General features: G+C 32.9%; 1 protein-coding gene across 7 annotated transcripts in view; it reads right to left on the minus strand.

Moving 5' to 3' along the window:
- Positions 1 to 21,494, minus strand: part of LOC106055406 (inactive rhomboid protein 1-like) — a 39,432-nt gene that overhangs the window by 12,137 nt on the left and 5,801 nt on the right. For 6 of the 7 annotated variants that reach the window (XM_056020743.1, XM_056020742.1, XM_056020741.1 and 3 more), the window contains 9 exons: positions 21,277 to 21,389; positions 19,495 to 19,726; positions 16,767 to 16,868; positions 13,788 to 13,858; positions 11,957 to 12,046; positions 8,580 to 8,655; positions 8,339 to 8,469; positions 3,531 to 3,642; positions 918 to 992 (listed from right to left, as the gene is read on the minus strand). In XM_056020743.1, the coding sequence (XP_055876718.1) occupies positions 918 to 992; positions 3,531 to 3,642; positions 8,339 to 8,469; positions 8,580 to 8,655; positions 11,957 to 12,046; positions 13,788 to 13,858; positions 16,767 to 16,868; positions 19,495 to 19,726; positions 21,277 to 21,338 (951 nt within the window). In that variant the 5' untranslated portion in view covers positions 21,339 to 21,389. The remainder of the gene's footprint in view (positions 1 to 917; positions 993 to 3,530; positions 3,643 to 8,338; positions 8,470 to 8,579; positions 8,656 to 11,956; positions 12,047 to 13,787; positions 13,859 to 16,766; positions 16,869 to 19,494; positions 19,727 to 21,276; positions 21,390 to 21,494) is intronic. The other variant, XM_013211676.2, reaches the window with a different exon arrangement.

Here is a 21,494-nt window from a genome sequence, read left to right on the forward strand (position 1 = left end):
AAGGCTTCGGAAGTTAACCCTAAGGAAAAATAAGGAGCCGGTAACCCTTACTATGGCCTCCTTCAACTCTAAGCCACTATGAAACATCTCATAGAAATGAGATGAATGCCTGTACATATCTAGGGTCTGAAGAATTAATGCCTGTACATATCTAAGGTCTGATGAATGTCGCCCATACAGCAATTACCCCCTCTCCATGCAGCTGAAGTACCAAAGGAATGGCAAAAGCAAATACAGTTTGGGATCAGCGGGCCATCACAGGTTCTGCCAGAGTGTAGCACATATTCTTAACACAACCACTTACTGAACTTTGATTCAAGAGATATTATTATATTTTTCTTATTTAACTTACAACCTGTACTAAAAAAAAAACACTTTTAAATAAGGTCAAGTTCCAGATAGTTATTTTGTGAACTGAATGTAGAGAAACATAATTAAAGTACATCAACTAATTTTTTGATCTGCTACTGGTATCATTGTAATAGATTTGTGACTAATAATTAATTAATAACATATTAGTATTAATAAATATATTATGCATTTTTGTCACAATTCCACTATAAGAAAATTGCAGTAAGGGATTAGTTGGACTTGGACAAGAAAAAAAAGGCTCCTCCAAATTTTTTAAAGGCTTACTTTGGCAGAATTTTAGCAAAACATCTTCAAAGCACTGAGTAAACTTTTGAAATTTAAAGCAAAATCTGGAACTTTTTACATATATATGAAGATAAGGAGACTGCAAGGAGAAAGAAAGCTTATGAGAATGAAATGTAATCCAGTCAATGAGTCAATCCAGCGCACCTGCATCCTTAACAAACAAAATAAAGCAGACCTGCCACAATGACTATAGATATAAAAACAAGGGTAAGCAGACCTGCCACAGTGACAGCCTAACAAAAACAATTTTTTTTAAATACCTGTCTGGGTCCTATCCACATGTTTCTTTTCTCTAATTCACTTTCCGTCTGGATGGCTAGGCTCGGCATTGGCACCTAAAAAAACATATGAACTTAAGTAGCTTAAGTAATTTTTTTAGCTAATAGCTCATTTCTAACTTTAAAGAATCCATGTTTAGTTATTGCAATGTTACAAATATATAATATGTGACATTTTTTTGTTCAGATTACAATGCATGTGAACTAAACAAACACTAGAGATATCTTCCAATAATGTAGTGTCAAAGATCATTATCTAGACTTAATGTTATGTGATAGAACAGGGGTGCACAACCTTTTTCTATTGAGGGCTGCATAGAAAAAATTTTGGGAATTGGGGGGCCGCATATATATATACTATATATAATGTCTTTTAATTTACATTGATATTGTATAATACATTTACATTTAATCTTTTTTACATTATCAATTGAGGAATTACAAAAAGAGTTCTGAAACTAATTTTACATATATTAATAGTAATTATACTATCGTCTTTTACATCCCCACAAATGTATAGTTGTACTTAATGTGAAGTATTTAACTGTTTACACTCGTGCATAATGTTCCGGAGTGGTGGAACTAGCTTACTAGTTGTTATCATCGTAACTGCTGTCAAATTACAGTCAGTCAGCATTGACCTGTTCTTATACTTTTTTTTTTTTTCAAAAAAAAGGTAAAGCATGTTCCCATATGTATTTACTCCCAAATAAAGTGAAAAAAGGTAAAGCAGCTTCTGGTAAAGAGCCATAAAAATTCAGTGGAAAAACTTGAACTACACATTCACTTTGCTTGTTGGTATGTCCTTTTGGAGTGGAATCAGCTTCTGTACTAAATAGTGAACTGAGGGTTATTGAAAACTGGTTCTTAAGTTCTTGATGTCTTAAAATTTTCTTTTAAATTCTACAATAAGAAGTCCAAGTAAATCTTGCACTAGAAATGATAAGACCTGGAGAAATGAGTTATCTTTGTTTGAGAAGATTTAACATGCACATTCACTTTATCAGTAAACAACCCATTGCAATTATGTCGATGGCAAACAAGTCTTCCATATTAGAAACATTAGTAACAAAGTCAAAGTCAATATCGGTTAAAGAACATAACAATTTTTTCTATGAGATCTAATATTCTTTTCAATACATTGTCCATGCATGCTAAGCCAGTGATACCAAATGTTTTGCTTCCAAATCTTCAAGCAGGCTACTTCCCCATGAATAGGTAAGGGTATATTGTTGGGATATTGTTCTTTAATTTTATTAACAAACCAATGTTTTTCTTAGTCAAAGCACTGGCTCCATCAGATGATCAACTCTCTATCTTGCTCCATGCTAACACTTTCAACATAGTTCTTCATAGCACGAATAAACTGGCCAGAGTTTTGTGTCTTTAACTAAATATTTCCACATATTGCCAATTAGTATAATTTTCGTTTTCTTCAAACTTTTTAGAATGACATGTATAGAGATTGTTTCTTTAGCCTCTTTATCATAAGTTTCAATAATTTATATAGAAATAATATATAGAAATAATAAAAGTTTAAAATTTTCATTTTTTTAAAGATATAATATGTAGGCACACCTAATATTTGTAGGTGTCAGTGGGTCGCATGTGGCCCACGTGTCGTAATTTGCCCACCCCTGCAATAGAAGCTTGTGCACTCTTTTTTCACAGAACATACAGTCAGAAGGGGAAGGGGTAAAGTAGGATTTTGTTAAAAACTCTATTGATAAGCTCAATGTCTTTATTCAAGTCTATTCCTTGGTCATGAAAAAATGAATACTGTATTGCAGACTTTAGTAGCCACTTGTAGTTTCTCAATAGAAATAACAATATAAATAAAACATATTTCTATTTGATTGGACCACTAAAATCATCTACATGTATCTCCAATTTTATAAGCACCCAGCACAATAATCATTGCATTAAACAAATGTCAATGGCGAGTTTATCTGCTCCTCAGTTGAATATGAATCAGGAATAAAAGAACACACTGTAGCATGCAATGAAATGATACCTTCAATTAGTTTAAAACCAGTGAGTAATCTAAAGAAGCAAATAAACTCCTTTAAGTAGAGTAATTCCATCTAATAAAATGTCTATTTAATGAAAAAGCTCAGAACTGAATTGAATGCTTCACAATATAAACTCCTATAACTTTGAATGTTCTTTTATGCTTTACATTGCTATCTAGCTATGCTATGCTTCTGAAAGCTAGTTAAGATGAAGGCAGTTTTTAGACTATGTTAAGTTTTTGGAAATTTTCTCTCATTCTTGTAAGCTCCTCCAGCGCTGACAATGTGTATAGATATAATGTATAAAATGTTCACTGTAAACAATTTGTTTAAAGGCCAGCCCTTTTGTGCAGTTAACCACATTCTTTTGAATACCCCTGACAGCTATACTATGCCCCCAGGATAAAAGCTTATCTTAGTTTGAGAAATTCTTATTAAGATTAATTTATTTGAGCCAATTAACTTGAATTAACCCTATATCTTTCATAAAGTAGATAAACTTCAAATATAAAATGCATACAAATATGAAGAGGTTGTTACTATATACTGGATTATATTTAAGAATGAAATTTAAAAAATGTACATTGCCAACTACTGTTGCTTTCCCAACTCCGATAGGTGCTATTCCATACACAGATATGGCAATAATAAATATCAACACCTGTACAGTTGTTACCCAGTATGAAAAGTATGGTCTGAAATGACAATTTGAAAAAAATTAAATACATAAATAAAACAAATTAAAAACATTTGTTTCAGCAAAAATTCAAAGGCAGCCCTTGTAAGAAAGTTGTAAACTTAACTATTCATTTCTTATTAAATGAGAATTGTGGATTAAGACTAACTACCTTTTAAATCTTGCTTTAAAAAAGATATGCATAGGCTACTTAGTTTTTAACAAACACAAGTGCGCCATTATTTTAATTAATTTTAAAATCAAAATGTATGAGAAAATTTAAAATAGCAGCTACACTCATTTTGAGCAGTATAAAATTGATAATGAAATCATTCAAGTGTTGATACTTTTTGCTATTTAAACAAGATGACCAGTCACAGCTTTTCCTTACAGAAGCTGCTATTAATTAAACATTACTTATACCGTTACGCAAAATGTGTATTCCTTACGCAAAATCTCTAACAAATGACCGCCAGTACGCAAATATGAATTTAGCCCGTAGGGTTACACATTTCACATCCTTTTTTTTCCTTTTTAAACTATGTTACAAGCGGTCACGGAGGTCACGCTAAGCCGTCCTATTGGGAAAAAAATAATTAGTAAAGGTGGGGTGAATATACTAGATCTATCTGGTGAAGAGAGCGCACTGCGCTGTGTGTGACATTTTGGTACCATAGGTCAACTATTGATTGGTTCTTGATAGCTTACTAGTGGTCTTGAAGGTCACTCTAAGTTGTCTAATTGGGGAAAAAAGGGGGGTGAAGACATTGCGTTGTGTGTGATGTTTTGGTACCGTGAGTCAACTAATGATTGGTTCTTGATGGCCAATTCAAACAAAAGTCGATGAAGACTATAATAGCCTTCAATTATTTTTCTGGTTCATTTGAATCGAGAATGTCTAAGCGTGCAGCTTTTGAAAATATTGCTCCTTCTAATACAAAAAAAAGTTGACAAATTTTCAAAAAGTAATATACTGTTGAGTTTCCTTTTGTTAAAGTGGGATGAACATGTGAGTCAAATGCTAATTGTGAAATATGTAATTGTGAGTTTTCTATAAAGCATAGTGGAAAATTCGACATAAATACACACATTGCTAGCCAAAAACATGTCGATTTGTCAAAACGTGCGAAAGAGAGAAAGTCTATAAGTAGTTTTTTGCCAGTAAATATGATTCCAAAACAGACAATGAGGTTATTAGATCTGAAGTAATGCTAGTAGATCTGCAGTAGAAATGAACATACCATTGGCATGTCTCAACAAAACTGACGAAAGCTTTTAAAGCAATGTGGAACAGAAATTTCAATGCGGAAGATCTAAAGGAACTGCCATTGTAAAGGAGATAGCTGCAAAAGGTACGACAAGTCTTGCAGCAAGAATGCGGATGTTTTCTTTTACAATTTCCACAGATGGAAGCAATGACTTTGGAAGAAATAAACTTGTTCCAATAGTTATTCAAGTGTTAAATCTAGAATCTTCTGTTATAGAGTCTGAACTTCTCACAGTGCCAGCATGTGAGACATCTGCAACAGGTGAGACAATATTTACCCTTATTGAAAATGAGTTTAAAACTCACTCAGTACCATGGGAACATTGTATTTCTCTTGGCGCAGACAATGCTCCAGTAATGTCTGGAAAAGAGAAAGGAGTCTATGGATATATTTTGAAAAGAAATCCTAAAACTTTTTTTCTGGTTGTGTCTGTCATTTGATACACATTGCAGCATAAAAGGTGCATCAAGCTTTCCATTCAGTGTTGACCAACTTTTGATCAATGTTTTTATTATTTTAAAAGAAGCTGTGTCAGACAAAGCAACTGTAATTACAAACTCAAAGCTTTTGAAGCATGTCAGCACCAGGTGGCTGAGTATTAAGAGGTTTTTACAGAGGCTTCTGGAAAACTGGGAGCCTTTACTGGAATTTTTCAAATATCAAGAAAAACATGCAAAATCAGTTTGTGAAAAGGCAGATAGCTTAAGAAAAATTTTCTCTTCACCTACTAACCGACTGATTTGTCATTTTCTGGTTGATGCTCTTCAACCATTTGATGATGATGACATCATCATTGAATCGCAAAGTGCTTCTCCAATGGTTCATGTTCTAAGAAGAAGGCTTGAAAAGCTGATCCAATCCGTGCTCATTCATTTTGTCAAACCATCTGCCATGGTAAACAAAGATGTACTGGGGGTGAATATTGATGTAGCAACTAACTTAAAAGACTCCTCAGAAATTCACTTAGGTCAGTCAGCAAGTGACTTCAAGGAGAGAAAAGAAGAGGTTCACCCTAGACAGGAATGTCTGCAAGAATTTTTGGAAGCAGTCAAACAGTTTTATGTAACTTCTGTTAAATATCTCACAAATAAGCTTCCACTTCAGCATGAGCTATTAAAACATGCTGAAATTGTAGATACATCCTTACATGATGTAGCTGATGGGAAAACTTCAGCCATTGATTACTTTGCTGATAAATTTCCTACCATAGTGCCAAAAAAAGCAACAGTAGCTGACATCCAACTGGAGTAAGCAACCTAGGTAATAACTGATAATACATGCTGTGTAAGAGATAGACAAGATTCAACATGGTCAGCAATAGCAGAATTAAAAGAACATGAGAAAATATTTAAACTTCTGCCACAAATAATGATGTCAGTTCTGACTATTCCTCATTCATCTGCTCAATGTGAATGCATTTTCTCAATTGTGAGAAAAATAAGACTGATGCAAGAAGTAGCCTCAGTAATGACACTTTGGAAGCATTGCTTATAGCCAAATTAAGACCAGAAAATGCATTGGATAGAAAATATACTGATGTTGAGTTGAGAGATTTGATATGAAATCTCTGCAAAAGATAATTAGAGACTATACAAATATAATTGTAAATACTTGATATAGATCCCAAAATACACATTTTGACCTTCAGTGTTACACATCTGGACTTTTTTAGGTAGGCAGGTCTGTTATACATATTGGAATTTTTTCTTTTCAGTTAAATGCTCTCTTCATCTTTCTTTGTCTTTGGACCATTACCCAGGTGCAACCATAAAATGATCTGTTACAGCTCTGTGACTTAAAACCAACAGAATAATATGTTTCATCCAAGAAGGCTAAGTAAAACAGGAGATGAAATATTACTTTATCAAAGATGAAGGATGTCTTTGAGAAACTTTCAGTTGCTACATGAAAGGAACAGTAAGCTTATGGTTAGATGCAAGCTTAGAAAAAACAAGGTTACAAAGACAGTTTGTGTGGAAACACAAACTCAAAATCGGCCCCCAAATTGGTCCACCCAGGCAGGCTTTAAAATTTTCAGAAAGAACATCCAAATGAAATTATATCAAAGACAAATGAGAGATAAGAATGGAGAAAAAAGGTTGACAGATCTTGTGTAGTGCCCCAACGGTCCAGCAGATCAAAGGATAGGTGCAAGTTAATGCAAAGTTAGATGTGAACCTGGCCTAACTAGTTCCCCTTTCAGACCCTGTGGTCTATAGGGCAGATGATGTAAAGTTCATCTGTTTTTGTGGCCTACGGTTAATGAGAGGTGTCATGTAGCCAGCACAACGACCAACCGTCTTTACTTTTCCCCAACTAATGTCAGGTACCCATTAGAGCTGGGTAGACTCAAAGGTGCCCAAGGATTCCGAAGTTGAAAATCCCAGTCTTCACTAGGATTCGAATTCGGGACCCTCAGTTCGGAAGATGAGCGCTTTACTGTGCCTCTCCTGGTCTTCACTTGATGTAATTGTTTTGAAAATACTTCATCTCTTATTCGAATTCTCAAAATCAATACATTATTAAAAAAATGTTCAAGAAAATAAAGTTTATAAGATTACTATTCGTTTTAAATTGGGTCTAAATTATAATGCATACTAATTAGCTTTTTCTCTTTAAAAAACTGCTTGCATAACTGATTTTAAAAATTAGATTTTTCGCTTTCAGGAAAAAAAAAGTAGCAGTTGCATCAGAACTTTGAATGGTCTAAAATATTGTGATGTCGGATTTTCAATATCTTTTCTAGTTTATGAGATCTAAACGGGACGGATGGACAGAAATTTCGCACAAAACTAATAGCGTCTTTTCCCCTTCGGGGGCCGCTAAAAAAAGGAGACATGAGGTTTCAATGAAAGGGTGGTAAGGAGAAATGACACAAACTAATATTGTCCAAAGTATCTTTCAACATCTTAAAGCAATGTCATTACCAACCAAAGAAATAATATTGTGGCTAGATATAGATCAAGATTTTTTTTTAATAATTTACTCAAAATTTTTATTTTCGTTAGTGCCATTTAATAGTGGTCTAACTAAGAACATAGAAATATTAGATACAACCCAGTTCAAGGGAGAAGTTAAGTGTAACTCTATTTATAATAAAACTATATAAAATAAAAGGTAATACAATGAATAAAGTATTGGCAATGTGCTAAATGTTAAAAATATAAGAACATCAATATGGAAGATAAAGAAATTTACAAGTTCTCTATGAGAGTCAAAATATATGTTAACACTTCTTTAAATAATGAGATAATTATCATTACACACTGAATGAAAATTAAATTTTAAAAGGGAGTTGGAAATTAATTTCAAATCCAATGAAATATTTCAGTACAGGTCTATCAGGCATGAAATAGTGTTAACAAATATTATGTCTAATTTTGTAAGCTTGCATAGTTGGTAAATAGTAAGAAAAAAGAAAGAACTGAAAAAAAAAGACTTTGATACCTGTAGTCTTCAAAGTCATCAAGCTGTTTTTTAATTTCTTTACTGGCCATAACAGTACTTTTAAGTCGACGTCTGGTAAATGAGCCCATGGTACCCATTCCCAACTGCCGTTTATCTTTCTTACTAATCACCTACAGTGTGAATTAAATCATAAAATGTCTTATTTAGTGGTCTTTCATTATATTAGTCATTAGTAAGTAACTTTTTTTTATTAATGATTATTAAAACTATTTATACTAACGGTTTCATTAATCTTCTGGAATCCAACTTGTTTATGTTCAATCAGATATGATTCTTTTATTGAAGGACTTGGGACTCTAAAAATTAAAAACAAAAAAAAAAACTAAATATAAAAGAGGACACAATTTTTTAAATTAATTTTAAACAATAATGAATGATTTGAAAACAGGTCATCATTTTTATGCAGTACTATGCACTTATGTTGCGCATTTAAATTTTTTTTTTTCTTAAACTTAATTGTAGCATATAAGAGATTCAATGGGGAATTAAACTCTATGTTTATACAGCCATATCCATAGGGTAATGAATGCTGCAACCATAAGTGAAATAAGAAGGGGAAAAAATGCAAGGTTAATAACCAGTAAGTATATAAAAAAAGGTAAAAAAAGAATAAACACTATACACTAACTGAAAGAATGAAAAGAAAATGGACAAGGAAAAACTCAAGTGAAATAAGTTTCTAGTAACTTGACTGTATCTCATGAACAACAATTTCCAATTATTTTTTACTCATAATACACAATCATTGCCATCATTCTTTTTTTTTGTTATATGAAAATTTAATACAAATGCAGGCATTGAATATATATGCTATGCATAGGTTAATTGAATATTAATTTTTTATTCTCACCCCCTACTTCCAAAGTTATAACTTTGTAATATCCACCCACAGTTGACACCTCCAATTTGAAGTAAGAAATAAATAACTTCAAACTAAATTAAAAATGGAATAATTGAAGTTACCACCTAATGCTTGCCTAATAACTTTTCTTTGAGGTAATATATCCTTATACTAGTTGATTTCAACACTGTGAAACAAACTCTACAAACAAAGATCTGGTTTTGTTAGATCTGTAGTTCATTCTCTGAAGACTTTATGTTACTCATAATATAAATATATACCATACCTCTAATAAATCAACATGTGAATACTATTCAGACTAGCATGACCATACAAGCAGAACAAATATAAAGGTTACGTAGTAAAAGTGATAAATTCTAATGAATAGATCTATAACAAGAATCAATAAATGAAAGGCTTCATTAAGTGAAAATATTAATCAATTAAAATCATTTGGAAAATGGAATCCTTGAAGTGCACATACATTAATCATTTATCTTTGCATTGGAACTTGGCAATGTAGAAATAGACATTTATGTAGAGGTGTCGCACTAAACAAATATTTGAGAAGTGTGAATTATTTGTACAAAACCTACATCAGCTCACGTCCTCTACCTGTCTGGGTGGAATCATTTACATGTTATTTCTCCCACTTCCAATTTTTCGATCAAATTGAAACCTTGCACTATTATTCGTTGTTACTGACAACACATGAATCAATAAAAAAAACTAAACAATTAGTCAATCGTCATGATTAATTAGATTAGTTTTATAGAGAAAATGTAGGCGACATAGCCTTAATGTAGAGTAATAGGTTGTTTGATGAAAAATTTTTAACTGACAAGTCTATAAAACCTAATTTTATAAGTATAGGAATAGCTCAGTGGCTAGCATGTTGGCCTTCCATCATGGAGGCTAGAGACACAGAGTTCAAAGTCTGACTCGAGCAACTTTTTTTAAAAATAGCTTTTAAATAGGCAGCAAGGAAACCTTCTCCAAGATAACCCTCCCCTTACCACTGCTCCACCAAAGTGACTGGACCATCATAGCGCACAAAAGTGTCGATAAACAAAACAATTCATAAATATATTTCCGATAGTACAAGTTTATTATTGTTAGTCTAGATATTAAAAAAAAAAAAAAAGTTCCCCTTTCAGACCTTGTGATATTTGCTCACTTCCTAGCATAGCACAACACTCTTTACAAGAGATTTGGGTTATCACCTCGGAAACCTGGTCATTCACTGCACCCAAAACCAATTCCTTTTTGTCCTGACATTTTTCTGCCACTGGAATAGAAAGGTTGCAGCACAATATCCCACACTTTAATAGTTTTTCATGAGCAAATCACAATCCTATCTTACATGTTCATTGATCGGAAATTGTACAGCAACAAATAAGTGACAAAGTAGTAGGCCTAGGTGTTGATGGTAGCCTTGTATGTGAACAGCATAGACTATGTGGTGGATGAGTGTTTAAAGCAACCCATTTTTTAGGAATGACACTGATAAAGTGAGAAACATGCCCAAAAATTCTTTGTATCTCATGAAAATGGCAAGTCTCCAGTAACATATATGAAGGAGAAAACAAAACAAAAGGAATAAAAACCAAGATGAAACCTAACAAGGTACAAGAACTCACACTTATCATATGAAATATTTGCACTCTTTTAGATCTTGATGAAATTGTCCAGAAGATTTAAATGCACTGTAAGACATAACATAAGCTGGAGCAGCCCTCAAATGCAGCTTCAGGTACTCTAGAGGAACAGTAGAAATGGTATTTGCAGTCTATCAACATCAGGTAAAATACAGACAAGTACAAATCTCAGCATCACTTTGATGGATTGGATGTGCAATGCATCCATGTTCTTGTCAAGTAATTTAACTTTCAGAGGTTAACTATCAATTGTTAAACCAAGTACAATATTGTTATTTTGAACCACAACAATAGCTATGCTCAAATGCAGCTTGCAAATGAAGGTCAAATTACAGAGGGGTACAGAGGTAAAACAGGCAATATTTTCTCTGGATTGATAAAAGCAGCAAGAAAAGGTGTACAGCTGATGTGTCGGCTTTGCTATGAAATCCATACTATTAGACAAGTAGGATTGGATTAATGAAATAATTAAACTACTGTCTAATGACATAACAAAAGTACCTTGACTTCAAAGTGCCAAGCTACTCTCATTAGCTTTGTTAAACATAGACATCATTAAAGAAGGTTTCTAACTGGAAATAAATAAAACACCCAAAAGAGATACATTACTTATAATAACCTCTGCTGATATTCTCCTATCTATCCCTGACAAAAGACTACCTACAACTGGGCTGACCAATTACCAGAAAGTTAATGCAGCTTCAGGTACTCTAGAGGAACAGTAGAAATGGTATTTGCAGTCTATCCATAGCAGGTAAAATACAGACACAATAGAAATCTCTATACCACTTTGATTGATTTGATGTCCTATGCATCCATGATCTTGACAAGTACAACATCTATAAAAGCCTAAGTTTACCAACAGACTCGGCAACAATAGTTACAATGTAGGCATAGAAAAAGCTCCTTTAAAAGAAACATACTGTTACCTTATTCTTAGTCTTACTATATTATAGATCTAGATATTCTTTCAAATAACTTTTCATTGTATTGTGCATTAACAATTAATTTGGAAGATTGGACTGTTAGTCTAGTTTAATGGTTATCTTTCGACTAGATGAGAATGATTGAGCAATTGAATCAAAGAAAATCCATTACCTCTCTGCCTCAACTGCCTCCATTTTACTTGAACTAGATTCAATAGCTACTTTATCTTCAGAATCTTCAATCTGTTTGGTAGGCTTAAGCCTTTTGCCACAAGCGAAAGGTTTTGAAAAATTTTATTTTCTTCATTTTGAAAATATTTCTAAGGTTTACAGTGGGTCCCAGGTTATGAACACATCAGGAAATGACAAACTGTATGTCAGGTTATAATATTAAATGCTATACAATTGAAAACATTTTTGCAGCACAGAAATGAGAATCTATATTTCGCAGTGGCGACAGAAGACAAAGTATATAACAAGTAAAGATATGAATATGATATACACAAACTCATAGTCAACCCCTGAAAATCACTTGAACATCATGTTACACAAATTCACATCTAGATCACCTTTATAAACAATGGAAATGTAGATCTATATCTAGATTATTAAATAATTCAAACTTCAAACCTTTTTAGTTTTATTGTAAAAATGGTTTATATTTATATGTACACAATAAGCAAATCTAATTTTAATAACAAAAGGGTTTGCATTCAAAAAACCTAAAGTAGCCTTGCGTCTCCATAAATGGATCCTATTTATCCATGAAGTCAACAGTGACATTGGATATTCAATATCACTTTTAGTTTTTGATATTTAAAATATTTAAACATGACAAAGAAAATCAGCTGATAAATGACAACACAAAAGCAAATGAAGCTTTTTCTAAGAAGACTAATCAAGGGTTTTATATATATTTAAGGGTTTTAAATTAAAAATAAATAATTATAGTTGGAATGCAAATATAAAGTGTAATATTAGACTTTTGTGCTCCAGAATTGAACATTTAAGTTCATGGACACTTCTCAGGAAAATATTGTGTTCATAACCTTGGTCCCACCCTGTTTTTAGGCTAACAATGTATACTTAATGTAGAATAATAAAAATTAATATAAATAGGTATAAATAAGTAAAAGTGCTACAATAGATAACTTCATACTGAAACCTAGAGATAATTATATATATGAATTTGGATACTTGATCAGCTATTTTCTTTTTGAAAATTAGTAATGAAAAAGCATTTTAATTTCTTACTGAAATCAATTACTGTTAAGAAATAATGACTCAGGTTTTATTGTATTTTTCCAAAATTTCCAGAAATGAAATGTGCTGTATATATAGAACGAAAGCAAGAAAAAAACATGCTTCTAATTTTTTTTTTAAATCTTAGGAAACGTGTGTTTTATCATGCTTCAAATCAAAATGTAGACAAATATCAAATGTTTACAACTAACAGGATTCATTTGCAGAGTTATTCAAAAAAAAAAATGAATGATATGAAGGGACTGTAGGTAAAAAAAATAAGCAAAGAAACAAAAATAACAAATAATTTGAATAAAAGTTTTTTGTTTACTTTATAGTTATGTAAACTTTTTCAACCCTCTTGTACCTAACTCTAGCTGTAGGTGTACATACATTGTAAACACAAATGCGCTTATATTGTGTTAGCTCTACCAATAATGGAGGACTTCACTGCTTCTATTCATTCATACATATAGAATACTTTTTCCTTCCATGTATAAACTTCTAACTGTTAAAGGACTGTAATCCACATCATGCATTCATAGACCTCCTTTTAATATTTTGCATGGGGTTTCAATTATACACTTCAATTTTCTAATGTTTAGAAAAATATTCCACTGCAATTATAGATTTTGAAATATCTTATACAATTATTGGTTGATTTGTATTCTAAATCCATTTTCATTTTTAAAATGTTTTTCTGTGAATTATGTTAACACAAAACAAGTCAAGATAAATATAATATAGATTGATTTATTCACCTTTGCCTAGGTATACTTTCATCAAAGAATGCATCTTTGTGAGGCTGGAACTGAATACCTGGTTTCTCTTCCTATATTTTGGAAATGTCAATGTAAAAAGAAAACAAAAAAACAAGCATATTTTTATTATGCTCTATTCATTACTATAATAATGAAGAAGTTTCTAAAATATCTACAAGGTAACAAAGACAGTTTGTGTGGAAAATCGGCCCCCGAAGTGGTCTGCCGAGGCAGGTAAATGTTTCAATATTTTCAGGAAGAATATCAGAAACTATGAACTACAAACTATCAACAATACAACCCTATACTCATTGATACAAAAAGAAGAGACATGCTCATGTTGAAAGTGTTGCCGATACTGTTGTATAGTTAGTTTGACTAACGTGATACCACACAAAATGGAAATTTATTAATGTTATTATCATTACATTGTTAATATTCATATGATAGTTATAAAGATATAGTTAAATTCTCGGTGAAAATTACAAAGACCACTTCATGAAAGAGGAGATTAGAAATAAGATTAATACAGCTATTGGACCCCACGATGACCTTCTAACCACTGTCAAAAAACTCAAATTTATGGCCACATCTTAAGGTCCTCAGGGCTCGCAAAGACATTCCTTCAGGGAACAGTACCAGGAAGATGAATTTAGTAATACAATTATTTTTAAATAATTTTTTGACAAGAATCTATAACAGTTTGCATGATTGTGCTAAAATATGGTAAATAGCAGAGATGCGGTGACCCGACAAAATAGCGCAAGACAAATAGCGCGGACTTATATATGACGTGTATAAAAGTACCAGGTTTTAGTAAGTGAAGGTCCTGAGCAGCATTTTTCGTTGATGTCTCTATCTTCTTCAATATTAATAGAACTAAAAGTATGCTATATTTTCATCAATATTTAAATTGCCTAACAATTATTTTGAAATGTAGTGATCCCGTTCAAGGTTTAGGTTTATGATTATACGTGTGTGTTACACATGTTTTATAGTACAATTAGAAATCTTGATTATCTGCGGCATCTTTCTTTAACCAGGGCATCTCTTGCACAACATTGGGAAACTTAGGCGTGTCAGGATTAGTTAAGCTGTCAATCACTACTCTTATCTGTAAATACTGCCTTCGAAGAACTTAATGATGCTCTGACAGGGAATTTATATAATATGAATATTGGGAGGACAACTTTATTGGACTCCAAGATTTCTGATAGCATCATGGAATGTTAGAGGACAATTACAGAACAATTTACCAAGAACAAACAATTCAGTGGAGGGATGGCACCAGTTGTCTATTGAAGTTGTCACCACCAAAGTCTACATGTTATCTCTCACTTTCTCAGAAAACAGGACAACACTGAGAACAAGATTCTGAGGTACAATGCTGGAGAAGGAAGTAAAGCTGCAAGCAAAACAAGTGCCTCCAACGTAACAGACATCTAGCAGCTATATTGCCAATGTATGGAAACAAACCACTGTTAAAGTTTCTGTGACTTTTCATACAATTCAACTTTGTAAAAGTGTGCACGTGTATGTGTGTAGGCCTAAATCTAAAAAGTATGGAAGTATATTAGCATTTTTTTGAAGAGCATTTTTTTTTTAATTTACATAAATGATATATTTAGAAATTATTAATTATAGATTATTATAATTTTTTCATAATGTTCCATATTTATATTTTAAGATATCTAATGTGTTCCCTGCAAAATTGCTGAAAAAAAAAACGATAACATTAAAATAAAAAAATATTGTCTCTATTAATATTTTATGATATCTGAAGTAGTTTTTGTAAATGAATGAAAAAATATTTTTCTGCTCTATTTTGTTGGGGAACCCAGAGATGCTTACATGCCAAAAGGGAAATGTGTATCCCCAGACCTGGAAATGTGTATTTTGAGGCGCAAATGTGTATTTTTACTCATGATATATAAATATATAGAAATATACTCAGGAAAGACTAAAAATCATTCAAGCACGTAACATACCCAAAATGCAGCAATCCTAAGTTAAGTTATATTAAAAATTTTGTACAGTTGTTTAAATATTTACCCTTTTAGTTTTTGTCTTAGACTTTTCTAGAATGTTAGAATGTTGCCGTTCTTGGCAATGATTTCACCATCATAATGCCTCTTGTATATTCCATGATAGCGGCAACAGAAAATTTATTCAAAAGAATGGGAATTTTTGTTACAAGTGAAATTAGGCTTAGACTTTTCTTTCAGATCATTCTTTGCAAAGTTAGCAATGAAAGCTTTGGCATCCTCTACAATCACTAATAACAAACATTTTAAGGATTTTTGTTCAGGCAAATAATCCTAATTAGTCATTGAACTTGTTTCTAATTTAAAAGCTGGGCTATTGAGTCTGCTCAATAGCTGTTGTAAGATAAAGCTATTTATTCTGGTTTCTGATGCTTGAAGTTGTTTTATAAAACAAACAGATGTGTTGACGGAGGTCGCATGAGATCCTGAATTTAATAATTTTTTTGTCAGCAAATAATTAATGCTTTTCTTTTGCTAATACACTCAGCCTTGAATGCCCCTTGAAGGTATATAAGCACTCCACTACCTATATAATGCTTCCTAATGGCATGTGTCTCAAATAGCCTCTGACAACCAGTCCAATTTCTGGCCTTCACATATGGCTCAGTCCGGCAGAAATGTTTTCACAAATAGGAGAATGGGCAAAGGTGAGTAACTGGAATCTAAACCAGTAAGCTTCAGGCATGAGAGGCTCGTTAGCCATGGCTGGCTACCCACCTAGGAGAAGGAAAACTCTTCAATTCAAACTTCTGCTGCTTGCAGCTTTATTCAATCATGGGAAAGTCTTTGGGTGTCACTCTGAAGAAAAATCAGATGTCATACTAGTTGCAATTTTGATAGTCAACAAGGTTCAAGGCTATATCACTTGGGCAGTGCCTACTAGACTTATTACATTAACTAGACAAAAGAAACGCATTGTTAAACACTAAATTACCATTTTGTCTGTTGGAATCTTTGCTGAAATGCTCACTCTTCTAAAGTTTTGACCTGGTATTTTCATTGACTTTCTTCGTTCTATTTCTTGTTTGACCAGGGCCTGTTTGGGAAGAAAAAAAATTCTCTAAAAGTTGCAATGATGAAGAAAAAACAAAGTAATAAACAATAGAGATAAAAACATGTCCAACAAAAAACATATGGCTGTCCTGATCCCTTTATCATAAACTAATTTTTAAATTCAATATGCTCTTTTTGCACAGAAAAAAAAAAGGCTTTATGGTCAAGATAACCAAGTTGTTTAATTAGAACATGTTTCAATAATCATTTGAAAATGTATCTCTAAACATTTGTTTTATCAAATTCATAGCAAAACCAACTTTTCAAAGCACAGTGAAGTGAACGGGAAAGCCTGATTTCTCCTGGATTCAGATTTGACCTCTCTCAGGAGAGTACAAAGGCATGCCTCTAGCTCAGTGTTTCTCAAACTGTGTAGTGTGCCGCGGAAGATTTGCAGATGTGCCGCGGAAGTTTTCAGAACGACACACGTGCAATATTACACAGGTCTGCCTACAATTAAATTTCTATTTTACGTCCCCACTTGCAACGACCAGTAATAGTAGTGGATCGCTCCATATTGACGGAAAGGGGTGTTAGCTATTCAGGTTATGGAAATGTCCACTATACATATATTATTATAATGACTCAAATGTAGGCCGCCTTAGCAGACGCACAGCAGTTTTTGAATTGGTAACAATAATAATAAGCGATGTGTTTCATGTACATTTTTTTGGTGTTTGCTAATAATAACAAATTATCAATAAACATTATATTTTATTATCGATGGAGAAATATGTTAGCAAGAATGAAACTGCGAAAGCGTTAAATGATAATCAAGGAACCAAACAAAGGTACAAAGAAGAGATATGGTTTCATATCTTTGGGACCTGAAGATGCTCCATTGCCATTCTGTCTGATCTGCAATGTAACTCTGTCAAATGAGACGCTTGTTCCAAGCAAATTGAGGAGACACTTGGAAACAAAACATCCAGCTGTAAAAGCGCAACTGAAAGAATACTTTGAAAACATCAGGGCTCAACAAAATAAACAAGCTAGGAAACTTACCAACTACCTTAAACTGCCAGATTGCTAGTCATAAGAAAGCTCAGTTATTAGCAAAACGCAAGAAAGCACACACGGGGGCTGAATCTGTCATTGCACCAGCTTTAGCAATAGTTGTTGAAACAAACGATCCTAGGACCTGATGCCGCCGAAAAAGTTAAAAAAGTTCCTTTGTCAAATGATACTATCTCATGCAGAATTGAAGACTTATCGTCAGATTTACAAATCTGCAAACACTTCGATGTGACTGACGATGAAGTGTCTCTGCGGTGGTCTCTTCAAGTTAATGAATGCACTGAGGTTAGCGGCAAAGATCAGCAGCTAGCTTTTATTCGGTTCATAAAGGATGAAAAATGTGACAACGAATTCTTATTTTGCAAATACTTACCAACTACGAGCAAAGGCGAAGATATTTTCAATGTTATGAACGAAAATATTTTGCTATTCAAACTACAGTGGAAAAACTGTGTCAGCGTTTGCACCGATGGCTGTCCTTCCATGCTGAGAAATAGAAAGGGATTTGTCACTCTTGTGCGTCTAGAAAATCCAAATGTATTAGTTGTTCACTGCATGATCCACAGAGAAGATTTGATGTCTGTTCTGGATCAAGTGATTAAAGTTGTAAACTTCATGAAATCGCGACAGCTTGCATTCTGACTTCTCTCTCAGCTTTGTGAAGCAATGGATTCAGACTACGAATGTCTCCTGTATCACACCAACGTTCGTTGGCTCTCCAGGGGAAAAGTATTAAAGCATGTTGTCCAACTCAAGGTTGAGCTGATTTCATTCTTGGAGGCTGAAAAAAAAAAGACTTTGGATTTTCTATTCATGATGAGATCTCGTGGGTTTAGGTGACATTTCTCTCTGATTTATTTGACAAATTAAATTCATTGAATTTAAGTCTTCAGGGACCATCGAAACCATCATCACTGCATCCTCAAAACTGAAGTCATTTGGTGAAAAATTTTCTTTGTGGCAAAGTAAGATCTCGAAAGGAGTCTTCGACTGCTTTCCTACTTACAATGAACATGCTTCAAATAAAGAAATCACCCCCGAAATTCTGGACACTTTGACACACCTGCAGTCAGCATTGCAGCATTACTTTCCAATAGTTGGAAGTAATGAATATGGATGGTCAGCTATCCATTTGGAAACAATGAAGCTACAAATTTTAAAACTGAAGAAGAAGAGCAGCTCATTGGTTTTAAAAACAATGCAGCTCTTAAGTCAAGTTTGCTGAGAAAAGCCTGGATGTGTTTTAAATTTCAATCAACAAGTTATATTCTGCAATCAGTTTAAAAGTCTTCATGGATTTGTGAGTTTGGATTTTCCGCACTGACTAAAATCAAGTATAAGAAAGAAAGATTTCTTACAATAGACGATGAAATGCGAGTTTGTTTGTCGACTTTGGAGCCTCGATTAGATCGCATTCTCAAAAACAGGCAAACCCTTCACATTAAATGTAATACTTAAAAACAGGTAAAATATTTTTTCTTTTTATTATAAAACAACTGTTGCTCTTCGTGGTGTGCCGCGAGATTTTTGTAGTTTTTTTTACTGCGCCGGGAGACAACAAATTTGAGAAACACTGCTCTAACTAAACTTACACTTTTTGGCTTTAGCCCATGATAGGTCATGGCTACAACAGATTTCTTTCTGACATCCACTGGAGGTACATAACCCATCATTGGACCTTCCATCTCCTCTTCATCTATGAATTCTTCTTTTATTCCTTTTCCCATAGAGCTAGCCATTCTCATACGACGCTTTTCCCATTTTTGAGCATTTTTATTTTCTTCATCCACACCAAAAAACACTGCCACACTTTTTCTTGTGTTCCTAATAAATAAAAGAAAATAATGGGCAGATTTACTATACAGTTTTTTATGCTTAACAAAACTATCACTTCTGATTTATAATTTACAAACTTCAGATTGGTATGAAATAAAGTACAGTAATCAGAATATTTTTAGTGGATTAAACCATTCACTACTATTGCAACAGTATGAAGTGTTTACGGTAACCTATTGTGATATGATGCAATAGAAAGTTAATGACAATAGGTTAAACTATCTTATAAGAAGAGCTCAACATGACTTGTTCCCAACAAAATGAGAATCTTATTGAATCTATTTGAATGAAAACAAGATGTGTATAGCTCTTTTCTTAGTTTAACAAAAGTGCCGATACAACAGTTTATAGCATATGCCTACCAAGGAAATGGAGTATTTTGTTTTCGTCTTCGAAACTATCAAAGTATATATTGTTATAACTGTATTGGGAACACAATAGGGTTAACTGTGTGCAATCAGCTGACACATGTGACACAGGTCAGCAAGCTACTTAACAGTCAACTGTGTCAATGTACAAGAGAAAGTACTGGTAAAGCATTTGTAGTCAGTGTATGGTGTTACCAATTATGTAGTATTGGTTGTTATTTATTATATAAGTATAAAATTATTTTGGAACTCTTGTTGTCAAGTTCTTAAGTTAGTTGTGTTGAGCAGAAATTACAGAGAGCCCAAGAGAGAATCGTGACACTGCTGTCATCAAGTGGGATTTCCTATGGCTTCTGTAAAACTGCTGGATGAACTTGATCTGAAAGACTTGAAACAAGAGCTTTGATGTTGAGAACAGAAATGCTTTGAAAGAAACAAGGAAACTAATAAAGAAAGCATCTGACAAGGCTTAGTGGATGAAGATGAGGATCAAGACACCTGCCTGTTCGTAGTACAACTGACTATCCAAGAGCTCATGAGAGCTGTGAAAGAACAAATGAACCCATTGCAGGTACAGTTTCTAAACATTAACTTATTAACAAACAAAGTTGTTGAAGTTTAATCGTAACAGGGTAGTCAAATACAAATAAGCCAAATGGATAATCCAGTCAGAACATGGAAAATAATTATGGAGAGAAAGATTTAATCTATTAATGCAAGCATGCTAATCAAGGACTTAAAATTCTGCTTAGTTTTTGGTTTTCCTGGCTGATTCAAGAAACCTGCATTTTTTAACTTTTAAGTTATTGTTTAATGTTTAACTTTACTTTTTAAGGCTTCTGTTCTAAAGTGATTTTACAAATTATGTTAATCTACTAGTCAAATATGAATATTCATTTGTTATAAATCTCACTACTTTATTTTTCATTTGTTCTAGTTTTTTTATGCTTTCTTAAGTTGAGGGGTCCCAAACAGAGCATGAACATTTTAAAATTGATCTAACAAAGGTTAAATAACAAAAATTTTAGTTACATGTTCTTGTTTCATTTGTAAAAATGTCTTTTAATAAATAACCCATTATATAGACATATTAATTTTTTTAATACTTAGGTCCATAATCAATTAATAAATATAGAATAACATTAGAAACTATTAGATAGGCCTACTCACTTTCTGTACTTGGCTAATCTGGCAGCACTAGGCTCAACACTTATATCATCGTCTGAAGACATTGCTGCTAAGCTACAATTGCAATTGTTGGATCTTGATTAACTAGTCCTGATCTGAAATAAAAGTTATACACTCAAAATATATAGATCGAAATGTTAGTATTATTACTAATATTATGTTAAAGAATATATCTAGGCCTATCTGATCTCTCTATAAAA

Source organism: Biomphalaria glabrata, chromosome 2, assembly GCF_947242115.1.
Source record: "Biomphalaria glabrata chromosome 2, xgBioGlab47.1, whole genome shotgun sequence".
Classification (NCBI taxonomy): Eukaryota; Metazoa; Mollusca; class Gastropoda; family Planorbidae; genus Biomphalaria; species Biomphalaria glabrata.